The sequence below is a fragment of the Bipolaris victoriae genome, assembly GCF_000527765.1.
Source record: "Bipolaris victoriae FI3 unplaced genomic scaffold scaffold_14, whole genome shotgun sequence".
NCBI lineage: Eukaryota > Fungi > Ascomycota > Dothideomycetes > Pleosporales > Pleosporaceae > Bipolaris > Bipolaris victoriae.
This window is the reverse complement of record NW_014575378.1, coordinates 51,781-78,864: the sequence shown is the minus strand read 5'-3', so window position 1 is coordinate 78,864 and position 27,084 is coordinate 51,781. Positions and strand designations below refer to the sequence as shown.

The following is a 27,084-nucleotide window of genomic DNA, read 5'->3' as shown; positions in this document are numbered from 1 at the left end:
CCAATGCTAAACTAAACTGAAAAACATTTTTGTTCGGTGTGCGACAAAGGAAAACCCGGCTGGTCGAATAGCCAAAGATGCTCACACGAAAGTAATCCAAGTGACTCTTGAGGCCTCAAAGAGTATTGGAAAATCGCGGCATGATTCATGGTAAGTAAGCGATGGTGGCGGCGACGATCGATGCGTCCATCGAACATACCGATGAGAGAAAACATTCAAAGACGAAAAAACCCAAACGCTGATTTTGATGAAAGCCACAGCAACAGAAACAACTCGTTTCCCTTCTCTTTCTTTCATTTCCCACTCAACTTCATCCTTCTCTTCTTGTCAATAAACCCAATTCGTATCTTCTTTTCACCAGCCGCAGCGCGACAAAAAGGTGTGACCTTCAGACCCCCCGATCTTCCAGCTCTTGTTGTGCACTCCAACGTTTGGAAAGGAAGAAAACAGCAAAGGAAATATCAAGAAAAAGAAAACTCTCAAGTTGAGCAGAGAGACGAGGAGAGAGGAGAGGAATTCCCCATGTTACCTAGGAAGATGTTTATTTCTTCCCGAGTAGGCCACCGACCATGCTCATAGGTCCGCTCGCACCCTTCTTCTTCTTCTTGTCGCCGCCGCCTAGCGCATCAGTGATACCGCCCAAGCCCAGTCCACCAAGCAGCTTGTTGATACCAAGGCCACCGAGCAGACCGTTAACGAGACCGCCGAGACCAAGGCCGTTGAGGAGTCTGCCAACAAGGTTGAGAACACCAGTTAGCAGCAGACCAACAGCAGCAATGATCTGGAACAGAGGCTCGGTAAGCAGAGCCCAGAGTGGGTTGAGCTTCTTCTTGGCGTGGGGCATGTCGGAGATCTTCTTCTTAGCGTTGTCAATAGTGGTAACGACAGTGGTAGTAAGCTCCTTGAGGTTGTCGGCAAGCTTGTACTCTTCGGGTGAGGCTTCGCCAGTTTGTTGACGGCCCTTTGCCTGAGCGGCGATACGACCATCAGGGTCAAGACCACGGAGCGAGCCATTGCAGTCGTTGAGGATGCGAGATCCTTCCTCGATAAGTGGCTTGACGTTGTTGACAAGTTCCTCTTCGTCGAGCTCGTCACGTGGTGTGCGGTCAGCTTGCTCAATGTACTAGAAGCTAGTTAGTAATTACTCGTAAAAAGGAAAAGTGAACATCATCAAGCATACCTCTGTAATCTGCTTCATGACAGGCTGGACACGCTGAAGAGTGTCTTCACAGATGGCAGACATCTTCTTGGCGAGTTCAGAATCTTCACGACGCTGCCTCTCCTCGTCGGTCTCGTCTTCTTCCTCTTCCTCCTGGATGTTCTCCAGAAGAGTGACTTCTCCGACCTTGTTACCGTCGTTGTCGATAACGTATCCATTGTCATCAATCTCAAGGCCAGCGCAGTGACCCAGGTCACCAGCAGTGAGACGACCGATAACATCACCGTTCTCGTCGCGGACCTCACCCTCCTTGTTGACACGCATGCCAGCCATGGGGTTGATGCGGCGCTCCTTCTGCTCAGGCTCCCATCGCTCGGCCTTTCCGATGACGTTGCCGTTCTTGTCATTGATGTCACCGTCCTCGTCGACCTTGTGTCCCTCAAGCTTCTTGATGTCGCCCTCGATGACACGGCCAATGATTTCGCCAGAAGGAGTTTGGACAGTACCATCCTTGGCAACAACAGCAGAGTCGAAGCCAGCAAATGGTCCCTCAGGTCCGGACTGGTGGCCGTGGACAAGCTCACCACGGCCAATGACGTTGCCTTCGTTATCCCAGATCTGGCCCTTGCCGTCAACCTTCTTGCCGGCCAGAGTGGCTGGGTCTCCCTCAGCGACACGACCAATGACGGCACCGCTGGAGTCGACAATGTTGCCAGCCTTGTTGACAGTGCAGCCAGCAAGAGCGCTGAGGTCGACTTCCTCCTGCTCCTCTTCCTCCCAAGGCTCGGCGTGGCCCTTAACATTGCCGTACTTGTCGATAATGTCACCGTCTTCGTCGACAGTGTGTCCGACAAGCCTCTTGGGGTCACCCTCGGTGAGTTGACCAACACGGTTACCATCGTTGTCCTCGACGAATCCGTCCTTGACAACGCGGAGGCCTTCGAATCCGGCGAATGGGCCCTCCTTGCGCTCAGGGCGCTCATTAGGAGGAATGAGCTCGCAGCGACCGACAACCTTACCGGTATCGCCGTGAATAAGACCCTCGCCATCAGACTTGCGTCCGGCGAGCTCACCAAGGTTACCCTCGACAAGCTTTCCGATAGGAATGCCCTCGCTGTTGACAAGGTAACCTTGCTTGTTGAGAGTAAGGCCGTCGAGAACAGAGAGGTCAGCAGGTTCTTCCTCTTCCTCGTCCTCGAGAGGCTCAGCATGGCCCTTGACGTTGCCGTACTTGTCAAGGATATCACCGTCCTCATCGACGGCCATGCCAACAAGACGCTTAGCATTGCCTTCGACAATTCGGCCGACAGTGTTGCCATCCTCATCAGCAACCATACCACCCTGGACAACTCGGAGACCCTCAAGGCCGGCGAAGATGCCCTCGGGCTTGGACTCGCGCTCCTCCTCAGGGATCAGTTCGCAACGACCAATCTTCTTGCCAGTGTCGTTGAAGATGAGGCCCTCTTCGTTGATCTTGCGGCCAGACAGCTCCTTGGGGTTGCCTTCGACAAGACGGCCAATGGGGATGCCATCGTCGCCGATGACGTTACCTTGCTTGTTGACGGTGCGGCCTGCGAGAGCGGAAAGGTCCAGTGGAGCCTCCTCCTCTGGAGCCTCCTCCTCGGGCTCGTCGTAGCGTTCAGCGTGGCCAACAACTGAGCCCTTCTTGTCAAGAATGTCACCGTCTTCATCGACGGCACGACCAACGAGCTTCTTAGCATCGCCCTCAACGACCTGGCCGACGCGGTTGCCCTTGTCGTCTTCGACGTAGCCATCCTTGACAACAACAAGGCCTTCGAGACCAGCGAAAGGAGCTTCCTCTTCGCCTTCCTCCTGGGGAACAGTCTGGGCGCGGCCGATGACCTTGCCCTTGTTGTCCCAGAACTGACCTTCGGCATCGCAGGTGAGGCCAGACTTTGACAGCTTCTTGGCGTCACCCTCGATCAGCTCACCCACAATGTTGCCATTGTTATCAATGAGCTTGCCGGCCTTGTTGACCTTGAGGCCATCGAGGATTGATAGAGGAGGGCGGCCATCATCGTCAACGGCCTCCTCCTCTTCCTCTTCAGCATCCTCTTCAACTTCCTCCTCATCCTCGCCGACTGGCTGCTCGACCATCTTGGGGAGGGTCTTGACCTTTCCAATGACATTTCCGTCCTTGTCAAGCACCTCACCCTTGGCGTTGATCTTCTTGCCAGCACACTCGGCGGCGTCGCCCTCGACAAGCTCGCCGATAGGCTCACCATCCTCGTCAAGAACCTGGCCCTTCTTGTTGACCTTGAGGCCGTCGAGCTCGTTGATTTCTGGGGTGACTTCAACTTGCTTAACTTCAGGTTCCTGGACTTGGGAGGCTTCGACCATCTTGGGCAGAGCCTTGACCTTGCCGAGAACGTTTCCGTCCTTGTCGACAACCTCTCCCTTGGCGTTGATCTTCTTACCAGCGCACTTGGCAGGGTCACCCTCGACAAGCTCGCCAATCTCTTCGCCTTCCTCATCAAGGACCTTGCCCTTCTTGTTGACCTTGAAGCCTTCAAGTTCATCGATTTCAGGGGTAATCTCCTTCATCTCGGGCTCGCCCTCCTCTTCCTCTCCCTCTTCCTCTTCACCTTCCAATGGCTCGCCAAGCTCCTCCTTGAGTGCCTTGATGGCATTGAAGGCAGCCTCGCCAGGAACAACGTCAACCTTGCCGATGACCTTGCCATCCTTGTCGAGGACTTCACCCTTCTCGTTGACCTTCTTGCCGGCGCACTTGTCAAGGACACCATCAGTGAGCTCACCAATCTCTTCGCCATCAGAGTCAAGGATCTTGCCCTTCTTGTTGACCTTGAGGCCGTCCAAGATTCTAGTGTCTAGAGCACCGGCGGCAGACTCCTTGAGCTTATCAGCGGCGCCCTCAGCGAGCTCAACCGTGCCGAGAACATTGCCGTCCTGGTCGACGACCTCGCCCTTGTCGTTGACGGTGAGGCCCTTGACGTTCTCAATGTTCTCCAGATCGCCCTCGGCAACGTTGCCAACGACATCGCCATCGTCGTTGAGGATCTCGCCACTGCTGTTGATTTCCATGCCCTCAAGGGCCTCGACGCCAGGAAGTTCGTCTTCAATATCAGCAGCCTTCTCATCAACGCCTGCCTTGGTGCTTTCGGCAGCGTTAGTGGCAGTGCCCTTGGCTTGCTCGGCAGTATTGGTAACGCCGTTGAGGGCATCGCCTTCCTCTTCCTCATCCTCGTGGTCCTCTTGCTGGTACGCAGGGAGGTCGGCAGCTTCGGGAGAGAGTTCAGCCCTGGCAATCACATTGCCGTCATCGTCGAGAATCTCGCCGTTCTCGTTGAACTCACGGCCCTGAATATCAGCTGGGTCACCCTCAACGAGGTGTCCAACAAAGTCACCGTCCTCGTTCAGGATCTGACCAGATCGGTCGGCAGTGAGACCCTTGAGAATGCTAATGTCAGGCATCTTGCCGCTGACATCTCCGAGCTGCTGGTCCGCCATCTCGGGAGTGAGTTCGCAGCGACCAACAAGATCACCATCGTCGTCGAGGATTTCTCCGTTGTCGCCAATGGGGTAGCCAGCGAGATCCTCGGCATCACCCTCAACCAGGCGACCAATAATCTTGCCGTCCTGGTTTTTGATCAGACCCTCCTCGTCAACTTCGAGACCCTTGAGGAGGCTCAGGTCGGGAGTAGCATCGTCAACGGTGTCCTGAGCCTTGTCCTTGACATCACCTGCCTTGTCCTGGGCAGTGTTCTTGGCTGACTCGGTGGTATCTTCGGCGGTATCCTGAACGTCCTGTGCGGTTTCCTGAGCACCGTCTTGAACATCATCAGCAGTATCCTGTACTGCGCCCTTGGGGTCTTGCTTGGCTTTGCCTGCAAGGTTGGAGGCTCGGCCAGCGAGACCACGAGCACCGCTCAATGCGCCTTCTCCAGCCTGCTTTCCGGTGTCAGCGGCTTTGCTGGCAGTGTCGGTCGCATCGTCTTCGGTGTTGTCGGCAGTGTCTTCGGCGTCGTCCCCTGCCTTTTGTGTAGCGTCGTCTTCGTCGCCATATTCTTCGTCGTCGTCATCGTCGTCAATTGGCTTGGGCTCAGCCTGCTCGAGCTCGTCGCCGGCCTGTGAGACCTTGCCAGTGGTGTCTTGTGCCTTGCCCTTGACGTCTTTGGCAGTTTCCTCGCCCTTTTGGGTGGCATCTTCAAAAGTGTTTTCTGTGTCGTCCTGCACATCCTGTGCCTTTTCCTGTCCTTGCTGCATCAGGCCCTCTGCCTGCTCGGGCACGTCGGAGGTGGGGGCGTCCTCCGACTTGCCTACCTGAGGCTTGTTGAGCTTGGGAGCAGGTGTCTGTGGCTTCCTGCCGAGCTTGGTGGGGGTGCGGGGGGTGTCACCCTTTCCTGCTGCTGGGGAAGGCATGTTGTTGAAAAGAACGCTCGAGACGTTGTATGAGTTGTCGTGCCCGTGGTGAGCCGTGGTGGATGTGAATGTGTAGGAAGAAGCTCGGTGGCTTGTTCCTGATACGTTACTTGAGATGGATTGAGAGCGTGCGGAACGGGGGGAATTCCTATTAGGGGTTGGGGGGAACGAGTAGTAGGAGTAGTTGTGTGAAGAATTATCGGTCATATATCAATTGACGAATGGGTCGTCTTTGTAGTAGGGGAAAAGTAGTGGAAGCAAGGCCGAGCAGCAGGCCTTTATTAGGCGCATGTCTGTATGCTGGACCACCTGGGACAGATGACGTCGAAAGGAGCCATGCTGGAGACAGGAGCTGGGCTCTGTTTGGTGCGGGAAGGCATGGCAAACCTGATTTGGCGGCGCACTGTGTGCAACGGAGGAGAGGAGGATTGCGTCACAGTGGTGGCTACATTTGGCTTGGGGCGGGGCGTCAGCCCGTGGTGGTGGTTTGGTGCCCACTCAGCGGGTTGAGACAAGGCAGGCGGGCAGCTGCAGCAAGGGGGGGTAAGTACGGGCTGTGGCTGAAATTGGGATGGCATGGCAGGGAAATCGTCGATGGAGCCGCGGAGGGGCGGACTGGCACTGGGATTAGAGTTGACGGGCTGCATGCAGACAAGCTGAAACGCCTAGCCACAAGACGCCGTGAAGTTACCTTTGGTGGTGGCTGCTTGGCAACCTGTTCCAAGTATGTAGAGCAGAGCTTAACGTCAGTGTCGCTCACTACTGTATACTTGAGCACTTTAGCACACGGCTGATTATCTGGATTGAGAAGCTCGCAGGCAGAGGCACTGCATGGCATGGCAGAAGAAACTGTGGTCAAGCAAAAGCAGATACATGGAGTCGAGGCTCCGATCGACGACACTGTGGCTGGTGGTGTTGAGGATCGCAGACAAGTATCAAGTAGCATCCCGGACGGCGATGATGGATCCCCCCCTATCACAGCAGGGCCATGTGCATACAGCATCGAGAGAGGAGGCAAGCGGTGCCGTGTGGGAAGCCAGCAAGCAGGTTGTAACAGTGGGCGGACGCGTGTGAAGTTGGAGCTGTTGACATCATACCGCTGGGAGCTCCCCTGTCGAATCCTCGCTTAGCCTAGCCATGGCTCCAAGATGAACGCCACGAGCCCCGTCAATGGCAAAACAAAAAAAACTGGACTCCAAAAGGGCTGGACAAGACCCTGCGTCACAAGCTGCTGAGAGTAGAGTGAGCAGACGCCGGGGGGCTGGGCGATTGATGGAAAACCAGGCACCCGCACGGCCTCAAGTCAGTCGTTGCGTGAACGTGAGCTCATACCAGTGTTCCACAACTCCAAGCATGTAAATTACTCATGGGCATGGACATGAACGGCGGGGCGGATGGGGCAGCACGAGCTCCCTCCCATGCCAACGGCCAACGGCGCGACGTTGACCCTTCGTCTCCCACCTACAGGTGTCGGTCGTGACAGGCTGTAGCAAAACTTTATCGTCCCATGGGTTATGCACCCCCCCCCTCTAGCCGTGCCCAGCATTCCGCTCCGACCCCATGCGTGTGCGTACAAAAGGGTCTTTGCCTGGTCCGTCGGTCATACCACGATTCCCTCTTCCGGCCATACACCCCGCTGCCGACACGAGCACAAGCAATTCCTCATCGGTGTACAGCATTGTCGTTTCAGCCTGTGCTACCAGTCGAGTCATGGCAGCGTGTACACATACATATGGCAGATTGCATGCACATGGCGGAAATGATAGTAGTTACGTACATGTGTACGTCTTTGGTGCAAGCAAGATCAGACAAAAGAAACAACTCTGGGTCGGTGACGAAGTCTGATGTCACCGACTATCCCGCCTTGGCAGCTGGCCACAATTGTGGCGGCACGGAACGGGGGTCCCGCTCGCCTGAGCGCCGCAAATCAAAGCTAACGGCTCCCTCCTCCCTATGCTCTGGTTCTGGGCCTGTTACGACTCGCGCTTCTTCCTGCTTCGATACTCGTGCCCTCGTCCTCCGCCTCCGCCATCGTGCAATCATACGCGCCGCACCGCCGCGACCCCTTTGCGCCGTCCATCAGGTGCATACAGCTATCCTGCTTTGTTTTTACCGGACAACCTCACACTAGCATTAAACTCCGACTAGGACAATTGTCCGCACAACTCTTATGGATATCATTAAACTAACTAATTACCCTCACAACAATCCCCATCATGACGACCCGCACGTGACCTGCAACTTCAAGAGCTTGCTTTCCACTTGCTCCTTCCATGACGCAGGGTCTCATCTCGATCCCGTCGGCGCAATCCCGTCCTCGACATCTTCCCCTGGCTTGCTCAACCACTTCTTCCTCTTCTGCTTAGCGCCCGCACTCTCCTTTGCCGTCACTCTCACGTCGTCCTTCTCAGTCCCGCTTCTGCTGAACCGCTTCCAGATCCGCCGGCTCAAGCTCGCCTGCTTCTTTTCAGCCTCCCTCTTCTCCGCCTCTTGTGCCAGCAGTTGCCGTTCTCGCTGCGCACTCTGACTCTTGTCCATTTTCTCTTCCACCTTGCGCGCATGCTCCTCGGGGTGCACCACCTTCTCCTCCGCCTCTTTGATATGCGCAACCCCATGCTTGACCTTTCTCCGTGTCTTGACATAGGCTTCAAGACCCACTAGCACAGCATACGACCGCGAAATGGACACACGTGACATGTCTACCCCATTCTCTTTCAACGAGTGAACAAATACTCGGAAATTCTCCGTGGGAGGTCGATAGTGGCCAGACAGAGGTGAGAGGCGCCGTAGCTGACCATCCTTGACTTTGATCAGCCCAGCGGCAGAAATTCGAGCGCCGTGGAGGAATGAGCTGTGCTGGAAGGCCCCCGACTGCTTAATTCCAATGTAGAGGCGGAATGACGTATCAGCAACCTAACCCAATGTTAGCACACTGGATGGCATGACGATAGCTCCAAAACATACGAAGATCCAGGTATTCGGCTTCACCGAGCTACGCAGCAGATGGTTCAGAACCGTAGCTGCCGAAACGTATTTGATCTTGGATATGCCCTTTGCTTTGTCGAGATCCTCATTCACATAATGCTCGGCCTCCGCATCGCTCTCCGACGCCGAAGAGCTCGAGCTAATCGATATCAGCGAGCTCCGCCGTATCGTCCGACTCTGTCCGGAGTGCAGCTTAGCCTTTGGTCCATACGCCGGCGTATCGTCGTCCACAGGCACTACGCCGTTAATACTATCTTTATACTCGGGCGTAGTGTTGATGCGCTCTCCGTTCTTCGCCCAGCACAACCGTCCTTCCCCGTCAATAGTGACCAAGTAGTTTAGCCGCTCCTCACGTGACAAATAACGCACTCGCTCCGAGTCCATTCTCTGTCTCGACACGGTAGGATGTTCGTAATTCTTGCCTTCGCCGTAATCCAACCAGTAAAAGAAATTCTCGTGCGTATCCTCCTTCTTCCACTGCTCATGGTACGCGCGCAGATTACTCCCGTAGCGGTGCTTGTGATCGACCATTTCGAGAAAGTACTGCAGATCCATCATCTTGGCCGTCTTGTCGCGCTCCGCCCTCGATGCGCTGCGCTTGCGCCGCTGTTCTGTTTGCTCCTCTGACGCTGTCTCATCGCCGTTGTCCGTCTCTTCAGCGCTATCATGCGGATCGTCTGCGCCCGCTCGCCGCGCAATCTCACCTACTTTTTTCCACTTTTCGCGCGCAGCCGTCGAACTTGCGCGCGCCCGCTGCTCAGGCGTAGTCAGCTTCTCGCGCAGCGCTGCTTCCTCCGCGGCGCGCGCCTTGGGACGAGTAGTATGTCGCCATTTGGCTATATTTCAAACAAATCTTAGCTTTTGTTGGTAGGGGTAAATCGTTGGGGTAGGATTGGAGAATTGCTAACCGTCGCGTATCACCTGGGACACATTATTAGCCACACAAACTTGCTTCATTCACAAACCGTACATATTCTGTACGTTTTGCTTTTGTTTTGGTTTTTCTCAAACGGTTTTGCGGACCTCTGCCCAGCGTGCGCTAGCGTCCAGTCCCATGCCCTGGAGCTGCCTTCGCTCCCTGTACCCACGGTAGTTGCGCTGGATAACTTGCGCCGCATGATTCTGCTGCTGCTGCTGCTCGTCTGTTGTCGTTGTCGCCGCCATGTTTGCCATGCTTTTTGTGCCAATGTTTGCAACTTTCAGAAAACTTGGCACACAAGTCTGGCATGCCACATTACATATATGTGTGGCGCAGGGAAAACGTGGAGAAAAGGGCTGAAGTGTCCGTGTCCATGTGTGTGGTGAGGCTTGACAGCTGCGGGCACAGACCTGGTGGAGCTAACGAATGTAATCCGGTACGCCGGCAACTTTTGCCTTCGTCAGGTGCGAGGAGCCGCGTCATCAGCTCCATTACCTTGACCTTACATACTTTTTCCTGGCGTTTATATCCCTCATTTCTCAGGTCATGGTAAACGCTGAAATGAGTATGTGTGGCTGTGCTAAGGAATGAAGCGTGATTTTTTTTCTCTCTCTCTCAATTAATGAGGTGGTGAGCAAAAGAGGGACAATGGTTGAAGTGGTAATTGCGCGAGCTTGAGCGGCTGGCCACGTGACTTGGGTCTGGATTTACGACGACGTACAACAGCATGGTAGCCAGAGATGAATATTGGAAATGTCAATGCTTGGTTGGTTATATCGATTCCCAAAGTCTGCAAGAATTTCCCGTTGTGGTAATTATTAATTTCTATCGGCTTGTGATTTAAATCTCCAGGAACAAACATTCTTTGTGAAGAATATTTTATCTTGGAGGCTGAAATTCTGCATATAACGTAAAATCGAATTTAGACACAAAGAATATGGAGACGGAATTGTTTCGTTTTCATCTCTGGAATAGGTAGGGTTGAGAATTCTCCATGATAAATCATTGAATATTTTTGATTTTCGATGATACTAATATTCTTTACTACCTTTGCGATACTACCTTATCTTCAACCCCCCTTCTCTTCCTGCTGTCTTCTAAAAAAAATCCTTTGCAGAATGCAACAGATCGTTTATCGCAATTCGCAGTGATGGAGCCCTGTCCACTGATGACCGTCCAACAATTGGTCTGGCATGATATCCAAACCATGGAACACCAGGTCCCTTGTGTATATCCTCCAACACATCTGCATAAAACTTGGCCATCAGTAAACACCGATACCCCCCTCTCTACTCTACGCAATCTAAAGATGCAACGTACGACGCCCCCACACAGCTCAGCACCTCCAAACCAGGCATCCCGCCTCCCACCTCAGCGCTTCCTAACCCACCTCCTCCTTTCCACCGTAACAACCCTGATCCCGCACCTCCTCCATCTCCTCCTCCGTATCCCCCTAGCCCACTTCTCTCTCACCCACCTATCCCTAACCCACCTCTCCGTTATCCAACTCACCATCTTACTCCTAGCCTTCAACCTCGCAAACATCCTCGGCCTCGCCTTCCGCCTCTTCTTCCTCGCCCTGGGCACTCGCTACCCCCTCCGCAGCGAATCCTACTGCCTCGGTGTCTCATCTGTCATCGCCGCGCTACACGGCGTCACTTTGGTACTGGGTCGATATGTGAATGGTGGGTTTACTGCGGGTCAGCACGCTGCGGTGCATTTTTGTGCAGTGTTTTGGGTGCTTGAGGAGTGCGAGGCGTTTTGGACGTACTTTCAGTGGCGAGGGGTGAGGACGGGCTGGAGGAGGGTGAGGCGTGTGGATGGGGGGCCGCGGTTTGAGTATTTGCGCGAGCCCGTGGCGTATCGGGCTGGTGCGACGCATTTCCTGTGGCGTGGGGAGTTGAGCAAGCGATGCTTGGTGGGGGTTGTGGAGTGTGTGGTATTTCAGGTGGTTTGTGGCGTTGTGGCGTATGGGATCAAGAGTGTGGTTAATCCGGACCCAGAGTGTGGAGTTCTTTGTGGTATGGTGGGTGGGATGGTGCTGTTTGGCGGATATCCAGCTTCGATGTGGGAGGTAGTTCTGGGACTGGCGCTGTTGAGGGTTGTGAGGCAGGCTAATTATGTGGGCTTTTGGGCGTTGGTTGCGTTGGCAAGGCGGTGGGGATTGGTGAGATGCGAAGGGAGTGATGTTGAGAGTAAGAGTGAGTCTGGCAGCGGCTATAGAATAGATGTAGCGTGTAGTTGTGGTGTGTAAGAGTAAGGTTACATCTCTCTGCAACTGCAAAATCGTCGGTTGGATTTCCCACTGCTTAATGCCTACTACGATAGGCGGTTTCTTACGCAACTCTCCATCTTGAGAGCTATTATGCGCCAAAGAACGCTTGCCATTTGCTTTTCATGTCCTGCAATGCACACACAACCTCAGTGTATACTGCACTCTGCAGTACGTCACCATGAAGATCATTGTCACAAGAAAAGTCGCAGTGAATGCATTTGCGCACAACTTCCAGATATTTGGGACCCAGAGTCTGGATAGAGTGGTGTTTTTCATCAAGCAACTTTCTCGCTGCGATAATATCGCTGGGTGTGCTGTTCAGTTGGGGTCCTGTGATGTCTCTTTGAGCACAGATTTCCAGAAGGGCAACGCCGAGTTTAGCTAGAGTGACGTTGCGAATGCCAAATGTGTGATTCAGATCAAGTGCGTCATGCTTTGGCTCGGTGGTGAGAGAGGAGTCGTCTGGAAAGCGGTTGCTCAGGTGCAAGCTATCGAGTGCGTCGGAAATGTCGTTGACATCTGCGTGAGACGGATCTGTGAAATATGCTACGTCTTGAAGAGTCCATGCTTGGGGCAGCCAGGAGGTTGAATGGTACTGCAGAACTGCCTCGGCTAACTTGTGTGCAAGTGTAAGCTGTTGCAGCATGCGAAAGCGCTGGACGAGGCTTTTGATAGGCATAGCCCCTTTTCGCCGGGCGAAAGACGATATGTCGTTGGTGGCGAGTTTACTTGCATCGTAGAACATGAATCGCATTACTGGCTGACTCTTTGCGATTTCAAGAAATCCCACGCAGCCATCTTGACATGCCGATGCAGACGAGTGCATTCTTGTCACGTGGCAGCAAACGCTTTCTGTTGTTTTCAAGTCCAGCATGACAAAAGATTGGGCTTGTGTCGTTTGTATGTTGCTTGTTATAGTCGTTCGAACGCATCTAACATCGTCTTTAGGATCGTTGATTCGGACTCTCTTCTTTGATTTGGCCTTTTCTAATGTTGTCTTAGTTGTGACTGGAACTGTTTCTCCTATTCCATGACACAGTGCGCTCGCCAGTGCTGGCTGAGGCGATGTCGGCACTTTGTATGGTGTAAGTGATGTAATGGTCCGAATTTGTAGCCATATTGGCACATCGGTGGATGGCCTACACGTTGTTAGCAGGGTGGCTCTCATATGACGCACTGAGCTGCAAATCATGCCTGCCCTGACATACTTTTGGACTGCGAGACCTTGTTTTGGTTGGCATGCAACGACAACATCAAGCTGTACGTTGTCGTGCCCGCTCTTGGCATCGAGCGACAGCTTGGCCTGGTGTCCACTATGAGATGTGTTTGTGCAAGACCATGACTCGTGGATCGACTCTCCTAGTTGTTGCGAGGCGATGCGGATCTGCTGATAGCTCTTTGGCACGGCTTTGCGAATGATGCAAGCCGATGGGACATTGCGGCGCTTCTGCATCTTGCACCTCTGTTTGCGCAACTTGCTCAGTGACTTGTTCCATTTGTCCAAGGACTCCAGCTGTCGGATGTATTCATTCTCTTTGCGAGTTGTTGTGAAAGCGTGCCAGATCTTCCTTCTGAACTCGTGTTGTGGTTGTTTGGTGTTACTCAGACCGTCCTCGAGTTTGCTTAGGTCGGCTCGCGTTTCGCGGAGGATATCGCGGAGTCGCGTCACAATGTCCTGACATAGTTCGTAATCCTGTTGCATCAGGCTCCGTAGTCGCTGCTCAATATCCTTTCCTTGTTCTTGCCAGTTCTTGTGAGTCGGATCCTCCATCATCTCAGATATTTCGCTGGGGTCGGCCATGGTCGCCTGCAGTAGCATGCAGCAATCATTTTTGAAACTCGCTGCTGCTACTCGGAACTTCAGCTGGATGTCGTATGCAACTTCTGCGTGTCGTGAGAAAGTCGTCAGTTTGCGCCTGGCGGTGCTGTAGGACTTGAGAATCTCAACAACAATCGGCACTACGCCAAAGACCAGACCTGCGACTTCGATTCCCGACATGATACGGAGAAATAATCTGAGGAGACATGAGGGCTGATCAGGCTGAGCACAATCGCATTGTTGGCGGAGTGAGGCGCAGTTTGGCCCCCATTGTGACACCTAAGCGCTCCTGCCCCTCAACGGCTCAGCCTGATCGCAATGGCTCCTCCTCCGCGTCAACATCATACTAAAGAATCCATCGACCAAGAACTCTTCCATGAATCACCCCCCAACGGCTTTTAAGCCTCCAGTTGTTTGCGCTTCGAGTTTCTAGTCGGATTTGACGCCGCAGGCTCGGTCCATGAAGTACAGGTCAGCCAACAAAGATCCTAGATATGACGATTCATCAGCGCAAAACTGATATTGGGAACAGCAAGAGCATATTGCGGTAGGCAGCCATCTCAAGACTGCAACCCCCTTGCGCGTCAGTCTTTGTGTGCCAAATAGCTATTGCCCATGTTTCCAGCAGGGGTCCGCCATGAGGCGACGGCTGCCGAAGAAGGCAGCTCAGTACTGGAGCGCTGGCAGACTGGAGAGGGACGTTCCCAAGAAACAGCATCGTCGCCCCCGAGTAGCCCCACAGCTTTACTTCGAACACGATCACCAGTACTCGCTCCTAGAGCTCATGCCTTCTCAACGTCTGGATCACAGAACTACCTGCCGGTTACCTCCGATCGCACAGATGAGGTGGCTCCTCCAGGGGTCAAAATTCGACTGACAGCAAGTTTTTGGGAGGACGAAGGCTCCCTTTGTTTTCAAGTTGAAGCTAGAGGGGTTTGTGTGGCTCGCCGCGATGACAACCACATGATCAACGGTACCAAGCTGTTGAGTGTGGCTGGAATAGATCGAGGCCGTCGAGACGGCATATTGAAGAGCGAGAAGACTAGACATGTGGTCAAGACCGGTCCGATGCACCTCAAGGGCGTTTGGATACCATTCGAGCGTGCTCTAGCCTTGGCAAATAAGGAGAAGATCACTGAGTTACTATACCCTCTGTTTGTGCATAATATTAAGCAGCTCCTATACGATCCGAAGAATCAGAAGCGCAGCAATCTTGCTAACCCTCAACATAACTTCCAGGAAACAAAAGAGGGTGCCAAACCTACCGAAAGTCATGTCCATCAGATTGACGTGCCAGAAGATGGCGACAAAACTTCACAAGAGAGCCCATTGGACACGCTGCGGAATGATGAGCTCCAAGAGCAAGGCCCCATTGGATCGCTATCCAGGTCTCTCATAGAGACTCTGGGTCTCATTCTTATTGAGGTCAGGACACACTCCGATAGGGCTCTACACTATGGTTCCCTGGAGTCAAGCTGTGCAGCATTATTTTTCTGGGATACTGACCTGGGATTATCACGAGGCGAACTCGATGACATGCTACAAGACTCTCCTCAGCTGCGCGATACTTGTCTTACTGTTCTTGTGTCAATCTCCCAATTTGTCAGCACATGTATGTGGATGATACACGACCTGTTGTATTGCGCATCACTGACATTACACAGCGTTGATACATCTCATCAGTAGCGAGCAGCGCCGAAAAGAAGTGTTACAGTCAACAAGTATTTTGACATGCCTGGATCAAACCGCTAGTATGATTGAACAGCAATATCATTCAACTGATAAGCCCGAGCAAGATGCCGAAACATTGTGTCAGACTCTCCGTACAAGAATCGATACTCTTATCATGCTAGCACCCAGCCTGGAATCACCAGCAGAGGAAAACTTTGATGACGAAGAGCCACGTGCTATTCAATACATCGAGAGACACTTACCAGAGCAGGCCTACATCAACAGCGTTTCGGAAAAGTTCCCTCTCGCAGCATCAGCAATCGTGGCTCAATTAGGAAGATTGAACTGGGATCGATACAACCACATGCTTCGTCTACAACGGGAAACGATGCAGCAGGAGCTCCAAATGGCCACCGTGGAAAAAGCAAGGACAATATTCAACGACTCTGGTCTCGGAGTGTCTTTACCAGCACAGTCAAAAGCTGTTTCCAGCTCCGAATCTATCTATGCACCATCAATTGTTTCTACCAGGGCTGAAGCGAGTCACAAACGTGTGCCTCCAATTCCTCCACAAGCACGGTCTGGAGAGCCTTTCACCTGCGAAATCTGCAATAAACAAGTCAAGTTTCAGCGGACCAAAGCCTGGAAGTAAGTTGGTTCATCCCCATACACTCTTAAATGCATTGACACTAATCAAATTGCCTTAGGAAACATGTCTTTAGGGACATACTGGCATATGCTTGCTTCTTCGCCGAGTGCTGCAATACTCGCATGTTCTTCGAGGACAGCGATGCACTAATGACCCACCTACAAGACCAGCATGGGATGGATGTTCGACTCTCAGATGTGGAGTGTCCTCTCTGCATGGAGTTTACTTCCGGGGACCGTGATGTCCTAGCACTCCACATTGCCCGCCATATGGAAGAAATCGCTCTTACTATACTACCTTCTGGTGTTGAATCCGACGAAGAATCAGCAGGTGATTCTGCAAGCCTCATTGGATCTGTTGATAGCTGGGACTCGCTGACAAGCGTGTTCCAAAGGTTTGATGAGAACCCCACCAATGAAGGTACCGGTATCATTCCCGTCCGTGCTGAAGACTACTGGCAGTGCAGTGGGAATGATGGCTGTGGATTCCACAACTTACCAAAGAGCACTACCTGCTTTCGCTGTGGAGCTAGTCGTGACGGTGCTGCTGCCATTCCCGATTATGTGTTCCCGTCGACAGTGGACACGCGCTCTCATTTTGGCATGGCTCCTCCCATAGATGCTGGTCCTGGTGCCGGAGTAGATCAGGCTAATTCAGAATTACAGATTTACCATCTGGGGCAGCCAATACCACGGTACATGCGTAGTTTTACAGAAACGTCGGATGCCCAATTTCTTGCGTCGTTCGAGGATCCGGATACAGAGGACCTACTAACACCTTTTCCTCGACTTCACACTACCATAAGGCGTACTCCTTCTCCTCAATTTACGCCTATCCTCGAACGTACCCCTTCATCGCCTGACCTATCATACATACGACAAGACGCTCATTCGCAAAGACCTACATATTCACAGTTTCCTGGAATCTCGTTTGAGCCTGATGCCAGTCATCGAACACAGAGAAGAACGCAACCAGACGGTGTGGGGTGGTCAGATCTTAATTTACAGTTGACTCAGAATTCACTGGAAGGTGAATATAAGGACCCTACGAGGGGGCGAAATTCCGACCTATATTTTGAAGATGATTCATCGTACTTGTCCGTTCCACCAAAGCGGCCAGTGTCACCACCTCCTGCTCGTGCACCTATCGACTCTACATCCGCATATTATGATCTTTCTCTACCAGTATATGATGAGGCACCGTATTATCAAGCTGATTATACACTACAATTGGAAGATTCCCAACTACCGCCTCCTTCAGAATCGAGTTCAACCCCATATCGACAACCTAATATCCACGGGCTTGGAGACCAACCAGCAATTCCCTCAAGCATGATACCACAATATTCCTTTTCTATACCTCCTGGAATGTATTCAACTGAAAACTCGTCTTACGTAAGATCGTCGAACTGTGATCCCTGGAATCCTGAATCACCACCGCCGCCAATGTCACCATTACCAGGTGACCAAAATTACCTTTCCAGATGGCAAAGACGGGATCCATCAGAGCTTCATGAAACCACCGAAACTTCTTCTAAACAAAAACTGAGATCCCGAGATACTACTCCTTTTTCCCCACGTGGTCCTCTTCTTCATTCTGTACCTACAGAACGACTTACATATGAAGCGGTTAGGAGAGGAAGCCCGGAGCAAGTCAGACAGCTTGAATCGGATCCTCAATACAACGTTGACAATCTTTCTGAACAACCATCGAGACATCGAGATGTTCCTTATCTTTCCGCTGGTCCTCTTTCTTATTCGAGGCCTCCAAAACGACTCACATATGCAGAGGCTGCTAGAAGAGTTTGGGAGAAGCCCAGACAGCGTCAACTAAAGCGTGAAGGAAACAGTGGGGCATCTTTCACACCACTAGTTAAGCCTCCATGGGAACGCAAGGACGACGGAGCTTCTGGGACGACGCCTAACAGTAACACTGAATACAAGGAAAAATTGAGGAAGCCCAAATGAATGTAGCACTCAACTACAGCGGGCATGGCGACTGGATCCGGCTATCAGTTTGTATTTGATTTCGGAATCATTTAGTTTCGTTAAATATACAAACCTCGCTCTCCAAGACAGAAGTTAACGAGAGACTGCATTTCGTTGAATCCGCTAGTTGTAAATTTAGACGAGAGCAACCGGATTAAATCCTACACAGTAGCAAAAGATGTTTAATTTCCCATCACCCCAGAAACCCTACATCTCCAGCCCTCAAACATCATCAACAACTCGCCACTTACCCTCCATTAACGCATTACTCACCTCCGCCCCCTCATCCGCTAACTTCCTACTCCCCTCTTCCCCCACAACCGGCAGTTTGACCTCGACTCTCTTCCCCTCCGGCACCATCTCCCCTTCAATCTGATACGGGAAACTCACGTACTCCGGTAGCAACCCACACTGCTTAAGCAGCGAGGCATGGTCCCAGCTAATATGCTCATGGCACAGCCTATCGCCGCGCAGCGCAACGACGGAATTAAAAGGGATGGTGAGGCGTTTTCCGGTGGGAGGGATACCCGGGAGGAGCCAGGGGATGGTGCTGGTGTGGGTGAGGGAGAAGATGAATTCGTCGATTACGCGGTCGATGCCTACGGTGCGGGAGACGAGGGAGAGGGAGGTGTCCGGGGGGTTGCTGAAGATAAAGTGGTGGGTGTAGAAGGAGGTTAGGTTTGTTTTGCCTATGCCGCCGCTGTGGGTAAGGGGTTAGTTTGGGAGGTAGGATTTCTAGGAGGGGAGGGGGGTAACGCACGTCATTGTGGGGATGTGGTTGACGTAGGGTTGGTCGACCATTGTTGCCATTGTTTTGGTTACGTCTCGTTCGCCGAACTCGTACTTTGTGTGTTCTTCCCATACAGCTTCGAGGTCGAAGTAGGGTCCTCCTAGGAGGGGTTTGAGGAATGTTAGACTTCTGGTGTGTGCGATTCCTGCGTTGCGTTTGTGGTAGTTTGGGTCGCTGGGCAGAATCCAACCGGATTCTTTTTCTGCATCCTCGTAGCGGTATGTCTTGACGCTGTTGGGGGCAATGCCAACGGATTCAGATGACGACTGGCGACGGTGAGCTAATGGAGGACCGGATGTATGGATTAGCTGGGGTGGTTGGTTGGTAGAGCTCAGAGAAACGAATTTTCTGCCCCCGTAGGATATGAGAGCTTTGATGGCTGGATTTTGGCATGCGGCTTCCTCGACGTAGTAAGGAATTCGCGATATGTATGCTGGAAGATAGCCGTCAGCACGCGATCTGAAAATAGACTCAGGGTCTTAGGGGTTTGGAAGAAAGAGTTTACGAACAAATCAAGCCGACCCCCTTGTCAAACTCGCACCTATCACAGTTTTTGAGGGCATCCAACGCTTTTTGCAGTGGGAACTCTCCGCCGTCCTCGGCTTCATTGCCTGGAACCAGAAGCTAGTGGGCTCTTAGCATCCGTGTCAACGTCAAACCTAACCTGGCCCTCCTCTTCATTGCACCACAGTGAGATTCCCATACTTCGAAACCAACATACCTGTACGACTGCAAAGCCCTCCTCCGCCCACTTCTGCAACGGCGGCGGGTCCAAATACTTCTCACTCGGCCCAATCTCCGCGTAATGATCCAGCACGAGCACCAACCCGGGTCCTCTTCCCCGCCTCGACAGCGGTGCCTGAAGCGTCACATGTGAAGATATACGTTGCGGCTTCGTCGACGTAGTATGCGCCTGCTCCGTCTCGAGAAGTGGGGTAATTTTTGCCATAACTGAAGCGCTTGAGTTGGTGTTGGACCACCTCTTCTCAGCCTCCTTACAACCCGATTCTCAAAATCAGATCGAATATTAAAAAAGAAAGGGGTCTGCGATGTAGATTGACAAAAAGGTTGCTATCGAGATCGTAAGCGTCTAGATCAGAAGAACGATCAAACTGCCACCCCGATTCGCAACGGCTACGATAAGACGGGGGTGGAGCAACAGCCCACTTGCTTGCCTTAATGGTGGGGTAAAGTAGCAACCTACCTAAACAAGCACCGCATTCAAGGCATGTATGACAAAGAAAGAGGGGGGGGGCACGCTGCATGCATGACTTTATTTGTTTGCCAGTCCCCGCATGCCCCAAAAAGCACATGCCCCTGCAATCGTTTTCTTCTAGGCTGGCTCGTTTAAAATTGTTAAGTTTCCTTGCGTAACCGACGGGTGCACGGTGATGTTGTACATACTGCACTTCAAGCGTCTTGTAGTGCATTTTTTTTGTACGAGTTTCCTTCCACGCGCGCGCGTGCGTTGTGCCGGGTAAATGGAAATCGATGCGTTGCGAGGGTTGCGGAAATGCCGTGTGTTCGGAGTTTCTGTGTAGATTGGATGCGTGTACAAGGGGTGAACGGAGGTACAAGCGAGAGGGTTGTGTAGCAAACGAGTGCACGTGGTGAGGTAGCAAGGTACCTTCTCAGATGTGTGCATGGAGCTAGGTCACGTTAGGGTATCCGATGTGGGTATCGCTCATTTAAGGCTATGTGTTCGAGGATCTCCTTGGATTTGTGTAATACATGACACACGGTTAGGCTGTGAGCGCTCCAGGTCCATTTTTACAGTTTCAAAACACTTTGCACGTCTTATCTCATTTTTTGTTAATGACATCATGTTGTTTGGTCTTGTTGTACAGCACGTGATGAGCACGTTCACAAGATACATATCGTTTGCTACCCAGCATTGTATGAGGATGACAACATCGAGTCTGAATCATAAAGAACATTTTTCATAAAGAATTGAGTTTGTTAAAACCAGGAATGTTGGGTCTAGCCAGACGCTTCTGGTGAAGTTTATACCAACATCAATCCATGCCAAAACCCTGACACGCTTCATACGTTCGATCCAACCCCTCGTCTCGAATCACCATGCTATCCTCCCCACATGTAACACTTTCGTTCATCGAAACTTTTTCCGGCCGTGTGAAGAACTGGGGAGACGAAAACCATCGAATGTAGGCAAGGAAGGGAGGACCGGTGGAGGGGGAATTTGAGGTGCGCTGGATACAGAGCGCACTGAACTGGTCTCTTCGGGCTGATCTCAGTGAGCATATAGCCTCTTAAAATCTGAACCCATCGCCTGCTGTCTTACACAAGGAGATAATCCAGTAGGCAAATCTTGTTGAGTGTCGTGGCGGATGTGATCCTCGTCCTTTCCATCCTCATGAAGGGTAGGGCCATCTCCATGAGGGATAGGGGTAGGGGTTTTTTGCTGTCTTTCTTGTGTCGTGTTATCTTTTCTGGCTCGCTCACGAGCAGGCTGATTTCTGCGGTCTACTTCGTCTACCCTGGCCCTAGCTCTGGCTCTGGCCGCAAGTTGGTGCTCTGGGAACATTGGGTCTAACTAAGTAGCCACCTTGATCCAGATATGCTTGTACCAAATCATGTCTGCTTGTTGATATGCTAGCAAGTGAGAGTCGTTTATCTGGTCCTCCGGTTTATCGAGAAGATGGTAACCAAGGACGTTGGTCAAGAGTGGGTTTCGTGGCAAGAAGAGAATGGATAGTGGAGGTGATAGCGATGAGTGTCGTATGACAAGAAGCACGAGTGTTCCGTAAAGTTAAAATGTGTAGCAGTCAGCTCGGGGATGGAGAAGAAAAGATAGAGCTAGGCGCTAATTTGTTGTTGGGACAGTCTTGTTGCAGCTTCTGATATGCTAGTTGAATGCTGCTCATATCGAGCAGGCGCTGGATCCTTGGCAGTGACATTGGTTGTACCCTTGATCTGTTGAAGGACCTGGGCAGCAACTGCGACGGCATCTTCGGGAAGCCCTGGTTGTGCGTCAGTATCACGTAGGAAAGAGCATCCTGAAACAGAAGACTTACCTGCAATTCTAGCAACTTTCAAAGCATGGCTTTCCCGATTTACACCTTTTCTCAATCGGTGTATATAAGAGAACCTCCCATTGGGTTCTTCAAGTACATCATTACAGTAGCAGCCGAGCTTCTCTAAGTCCTTCGTCATGTCGGTGAGCACATGGAAGTGGGTTGCAAACAACGTCCGGCATTGGTTGACGTGGTAGAGATGATGGAGGCAGGCATATCCCACTGCGATGCCATCCTCCGGTGTTGTTCCCCGACCCACTTCATCCATGATGACAAACGAACGGGGTGTAGCCTCCTTGAGGATTTGTGCTGTTTCAAGCATCTCAACCATGAACGTTGATTGATCTTGGTAGAGATTGTCTGCTGAACCAACACGACTGAACACCTTATCCACCAACCCAATCTCTGCATACTCTGCCGGGACAAACGATCCTGTTTGTGCCAGGATGGATATGAGTGCGTTTTGTCGTAGATAGGTGCTTTTACCAGCCATATTTGGGCCAGTGATCAGCCATATACGTTCTTTCTCGCCTAGTTGGCAATCGTTCGGTGCGAATCTGCGTCCTTGTTCATGTAAACCACTTTCGACAACTGGATGTCGCCCGCCGATAATATGATGCGACGGTTTTGCGCCAAGAATAGGCCGGATGAAGTTTCTCTCAATAGCAAGGGCTGCAAAGGCACATGCAACATCCAATTCATCAAGTACGGCTGCATTCCGGCGTAGTTTTACGAGGTTTCGTACCACTCCTTCACGTAGCTCGCCAAGAATACGTTGCTCCTCTGCTCGAATGCGGAAGCGAGTCTCATCCATCTGAGCCCCTAGCTGTGTCCATTCGGGGATTTGGAAAGAACGAGTAGTCCTGCTGCTGCTCAAGCTCTTTGGATAGTGATGCGCCACTCGAGACATGTCTTTTCCTTTGACATGCGCAATATGAGCGAGGTTAGGAGTCCATTTCAACACCAAGCTCTCAGCTCCCATGTCTTTGCGCAATTTACTTTCCAATTCGCTTTTAGACTGTCTCAATGTTTCCAGGGTCTCATGCAATCGCTCCAGAGTCTTGCTAGCATTGTGTTTCATGATGTGGACATCCTCTCTCCCATCTGTGGCGCTCTTGAAGCTCCCTGTGATCATATGGGGTTTAGGTTGGACGCGCTTTGGTATGTTCTTCAAATCTTCTTCGCCAGCCTCTCGACCCAGCACGTCCTGGGCTAGTTCCGACATCTCTTCAGCCTCTTCGTTTTCGATGCGATGATACTCAGATAAGCTTTCCTCGTCGATAGCTTCCTGGATTCGGTGCGCGAGCTGGAGTGGCAAGCCTAGATCGAATCGGCGTTCTAGCATTGAAATGCACAGCCTCCGTCTAGTGTCAGACGTTGCATTTGTTGAGTCAACCGGAATGGAATTTCTGAATTTCGCGTGTTCCCGCAACTCATTAAATACGGCAGAGGTCGTAATGATTGTTTTCGAAAGTTCCATGAGGTCATCGGCGTCCCCACGGCCGTAGGTGAACTTGGTCACCAGCCGAAGCGAATCGAACGTTTGCTCTAGTAGTGCGATGATGTTTTGACGTAGCTGTGGGTATTGTATCATCTCTTCTACCAGATCGAGTCTATCATTGATGGTTGAAAGAGACATAGAAGGGGCAGCTTCGTGTCGTCAGTAATTTCCAAAGAACGTTATTGGTCATGTACTTACACAAGCGTTGCGTAAGTAGCCTTGTTCCACTCTTCGTGACCGTCTTCTTTAGAGTGTGTAAAAGGCTTCCTTCGTATGTTCCATCACGAATAGTACTCCTGATCTCTAGTGCTCTCAGACTGTTCTTATCAATGCTCATATAGTCTTCGGCTTGGTGTCTTATCGGAGCCTGAAGCCGTGTTTGCGAACCAAACAGTTGATGCTTGACGTAATGTAGCAATGAACCTCCTGCAGCCACTTCACCAGGCGTGAAATCAGCCATGCCAAAATCACCCACAATTTCTTCCAACATGGGTTTCCAGTTGTCAACAGTCAGTTGCGTTTTAGGGGGATCTTGGAAAGTAATTGTATGTCCATCTTGTTGTATGGCAGAAACAATGTCAGAGTAATCAGCCTCTTGGAAGACACTACTCAATACTATCTCCCTCGGTTTGATACGAGCGAGCACTGAGGGCAGGGACGCGATGTCTGTACTCTGGGTCAAGAAGTCGCCGCTGGATAAATCGATCCATGCGAGTCCGACTTCAGTACGCGGTAGGTTGAGAACCGAGGAAACGCTTGCACTGCCAGGGCTCTGTTTTACTGCAGTTTCTTTCCTAAGCACTTCTGGATCTACATGGATACTAAGAAGGTAGTTGTTCTCCCATGGATCCATAAAGTGCTCATCAATGAGGGTGCCTGGCGTCACAATGCGCGAAACTCTTCTTGTGTATTGTGGCTCACCCTTTGCTTTAGTTGGCGCATCATTGACATACTCGTCGCTAATTGCAACATGCTTATTGAGGTCCTGGACAAGGATTTTGAGATAACGATCCAGCTGGTAAGCGGGGAAGCCAGCCTAGGACTATTAGCGCCGTTTTTCTTTGCTGGGAAAATGGGCTGTTGACTTACCATAGATACCGGAGGCTTCTTGCTGCCTTTCAAGGCCTTTCTTTTAGTTTTTCTGATATTTAGCAGGGGTGAAAACTCATCTGCATGCTCAAAGTATAGCTGAGCGTCAATTTAGCAAGGATTGCAGTGGATCGGATATGTTAGTCAAGTACCTCGTAGAAGCCCCCGACGCGTGTGAGGAGCACACATTGGCTGAACTTGAGCATGTTGTTGCGCACTTGCTGCAATAGCGGAGGGTATTCTGGTTCGGCGTCATTCTGGGGTAGTAGCGCCTCGGATTGAATAGGGCCTTGTTGTATATCGTCCAATTGCAAAATAGTTTTTCTTTTTGCGCCACGGCGTTGGAATGCTTGAAGCAATGGCAGACTCGCATGCTGCGCTGCACGTGGTTTCGCGAAGGGTCGCGTTGAGCTTGGGACGAGACTTGTAATGGCAGTGTATGGTCTGTAAGCAACCGACGGAATCCTGGTTTTGGTTGACGGATTTGAACGCGCCAGACATTTGGCACGCCTGCAGAGCATCCTCGTTTTTTTAAGTTGTGTAGAGGGAATATGGGTGGGGTACAATGGTCGAAATGCAGGGACGCGTCTGCATCCGGTTAGCTCATCGGACCTTTAGTACGCGGGGTACTCGGAATGTCCAAAGTCAAGCCGCTGACGATACTTCAGTGTGCATCCGCTCCATCTGCTTCCATTCACAACAAAAATGGCGCCCCAATTTGAGCCTATGAAGAATGACTTAATCTTACGCACAGCGAGAGGTCAACGACCCTCCGCTATTCCTGATGGACATCATGAAATTGACATTGCACAGGCGAAAAGGTCGAGCGCCCGCCAATATGGGTAATGCGGCAAGGTACGGACTCTCGTCGTCGAAGACCCTCAGGCGCTGATGATGCGTAGCCGGGCGCTATCTCCCCGAGTACCACAAGGAAAAGGGCACCAACGATTTTTTTGAATGCTGCCGCAGCCCCGAAATCGCGTCGAATCTCACCCTCCAGCCGATTGAGCGCTACGCGGGCCTCATTGACGCTGCCATCATCTTCTCCGATATCCTCGTCATTCCTCAGGCTATGGGCATGGAGGTGATAATGGTGGACAAGAAGGGACCCCACTTCCCGGAACCACTACAAACTCCGGATGATAAACAGTACAAGGAAGTGCTTGAGAGAGAGGTGGATGTTGCGGAATCACTCGACTATGTTTACAAGGCCATTACTCTCACAAGACAAAAGCTGGCGGGAAGGGTACCGCTGATTGGCTTCTGCGGTGCGCCTTGGACCCTGCTGTGCTACATGGTTGAAGGTGGAGGTAGCAAGATGTTTATCCAGACCAAAACATGGATCTACAAGTACCCAGAGGAGAGCAAGGCGCTGCTACAAAAGATTGCAGAGCTTTGTGTCGAGTATCTTGCTCTGCAGGTACAAGCTGGAGCTCAGGTACGAAGCACGGTAACACTCGGACGCATGACGCTGACCACTGCAGATGATCCAAGTCTTTGATTCATGGGCCGGCGAGCTATCCCCGTCGTCATTTAAGACATTCGCTCTTCCATACCTCAATTACATTGCTGACAATCTCCCGGAGCGTCTCCGGTCCAAAGGGCTGGAGCCCGTCCCGATGACCGTGTTTGCCAAAGGAGCGTGGTATGCCTTGGCGGACCTCTGCGAGACAAAGTACAACACGATCGGACTGGACTGGCTCCATGCACCGGCAGAGGCATACAAGGTAGCGCAGGCAAAGGGCAAGGTGCTACAGGGAAATGCGGACCCCGGTGTCTTGTATGGTAGCAGGGAATCCATCACAAAGGTAGTCGAGGAGATGGTGGCTGGCTTCGGCGGCGGCAAGCAGGGATGGATTGCCAACCTTGGTCACGGTATGTTGTTTGACATGTTACATTCCGTCGCTTTGGTTGCTAATATTCTGCAGGCATCACCCCGTTTGTCAAGCCGGATGATCTTAAGTTCTACTTTGAAGAGATCCACCGACTGACAAAGGCTTAATATAGAAGCCTAGCTGTATTAGGCTGGCCAAGGCTGTTCCGCCAGTGAGGCGGGCTTTGGGTTCCTGCCAAGCACGCAGAGCTCTGCCTATGTATGTCGTCAGCGCCTCGATGTGTTAGTGATGCACAGTGGGGTGAGAGATGCGTCATGTGATGGCAGGATGGATGACAAGACGAGATGTTCGAAACCAGACCGACATGGTTTCCACGGAGATGACGATCAGGCTGCCAGCCCTGTCCCTGCACGTGTTTTGCACTCTATATGACATATGTACATATGTATGTCTCATGTCGCAGGGCTGCGCATTCTTGTAGCCCAAATGAAACCAGCCTTGGCTTTGACCAGTATTCTTCAGTCCTTGAGCTCGTCGGTCGCAGGAATTATGACTACGTAGCTCATGACCAAAATTTTCACCATTTTTTTCTTTCTCTCCTGGTTGGCTTCTGCACGATGGCGCCACGAGCCAAGGGCAAAAAGGGTCCTCCTGCATCGCCAATCTTGGAAACAAGAGCCTTACCGATCGACTGCCACCCGATTGGTTGCTGAGGGCATGGTCCGAGCGTGCGTTCATTGGAACTTTCCTAAGAATTGAGCACCGAGGACATGTGCATTTGATGTAGAAATGGCGGTTCAAAGGTGATCATGGCTGAATTATCGTGAATTGTCGAGTCTCTGGGGCCTGGCGAGCAATTTGGGCAGACAGACGGGTGTTTTGAGGCTATCTTGGGCTGGCGAGGCCCCATGGAAGGCCGTGGAATGGGTTGGAATCTTCTCTCGCTCGGCGCTGCCGGTGTATTTGCA

At 51.8% G+C, this 27,084-nt stretch overlaps 8 protein-coding genes across 8 annotated transcripts; 2 read left to right on the top strand and 6 right to left on the bottom strand.

The window, feature by feature from the left end:
- Positions 1 to 541: 541 nt before the first annotated feature.
- Positions 542 to 5,560, bottom strand: COCVIDRAFT_23702 (hypothetical protein; the record flags this gene model as incomplete). The annotated part of the gene is made up of 2 exons (XM_014704516.1): positions 542 to 1,123; positions 1,181 to 5,560. The coding sequence occupies 2 exons, from the start codon at positions 5,558 to 5,560 to the stop codon at positions 542 to 544; spliced, it is 4,962 nt and encodes a 1,653-aa protein (XP_014560002.1).
- Positions 5,561 to 11,827: 6,267 nt separating this feature from the next.
- COCVIDRAFT_34798 (hypothetical protein) lies at positions 11,828 to 13,738 on the bottom strand (the record flags this gene model as incomplete). The annotated part of the gene is made up of 2 exons (XM_014704564.1): positions 11,828 to 12,878; positions 12,948 to 13,738. 2 exons carry the CDS (start codon positions 13,736 to 13,738, stop codon positions 11,828 to 11,830), a joined length of 1,842 nt encoding a protein of 613 aa, XP_014560050.1.
- Positions 13,739 to 14,362: 624 nt separating this feature from the next.
- Positions 14,363 to 14,611, bottom strand: COCVIDRAFT_90126 (hypothetical protein; the record flags this gene model as incomplete). The annotated part of the gene is made up of 1 exon (XM_014704563.1): positions 14,363 to 14,611. A coding segment is annotated over one exon (249 nt), but the record flags the coding sequence as incomplete, so codon positions are not given.
- A 228-nt stretch (positions 14,612 to 14,839) lies between these two features.
- COCVIDRAFT_52251 (hypothetical protein) lies at positions 14,840 to 16,222 on the top strand (the record flags this gene model as incomplete). The annotated part of the gene is made up of 3 exons (XM_014704562.1): positions 14,840 to 15,170; positions 15,223 to 15,877; positions 15,937 to 16,222. Coding segments are annotated over 3 exons (1,272 nt in total), but the record flags the coding sequence as incomplete, so codon positions are not given.
- Positions 16,223 to 18,088: 1,866 nt separating this feature from the next.
- Positions 18,089 to 19,605, bottom strand: COCVIDRAFT_34796 (hypothetical protein; the record flags this gene model as incomplete). The annotated part of the gene is made up of 4 exons (XM_014704561.1): positions 18,089 to 18,566; positions 18,627 to 19,089; positions 19,166 to 19,267; positions 19,374 to 19,605. 4 exons carry the CDS (start codon positions 19,603 to 19,605, stop codon positions 18,089 to 18,091), a joined length of 1,275 nt encoding a protein of 424 aa, XP_014560047.1.
- Positions 19,606 to 20,907: 1,302 nt separating this feature from the next.
- On the bottom strand, positions 20,908 to 21,201 carry COCVIDRAFT_90343 (hypothetical protein; the record flags this gene model as incomplete). The annotated part of the gene is made up of 1 exon (XM_014704560.1): positions 20,908 to 21,201. One exon carries the CDS (start codon positions 21,199 to 21,201, stop codon positions 20,908 to 20,910), a length of 294 nt encoding a protein of 97 aa, XP_014560046.1.
- A 272-nt stretch (positions 21,202 to 21,473) lies between these two features.
- Positions 21,474 to 24,782, bottom strand: COCVIDRAFT_34794 (hypothetical protein; the record flags this gene model as incomplete). Its single annotated transcript, XM_014704559.1, has 6 exons — positions 21,474 to 21,637; positions 21,692 to 23,341; positions 23,391 to 24,228; positions 24,282 to 24,380; positions 24,434 to 24,605; positions 24,649 to 24,782. 6 exons carry the CDS (start codon positions 24,780 to 24,782, stop codon positions 21,474 to 21,476), a joined length of 3,057 nt encoding a protein of 1,018 aa, XP_014560045.1.
- Positions 24,783 to 24,986: 204 nt separating this feature from the next.
- On the top strand, positions 24,987 to 26,283 carry COCVIDRAFT_90136 (hypothetical protein; the record flags this gene model as incomplete). The annotated part of the gene is made up of 5 exons (XM_014704558.1): positions 24,987 to 25,041; positions 25,095 to 25,136; positions 25,184 to 25,719; positions 25,766 to 26,156; positions 26,210 to 26,283. 5 exons carry the CDS (start codon positions 24,987 to 24,989, stop codon positions 26,281 to 26,283), a joined length of 1,098 nt encoding a protein of 365 aa, XP_014560044.1.
- Between the last annotated feature and the right edge of the window lie 801 nt (positions 26,284 to 27,084).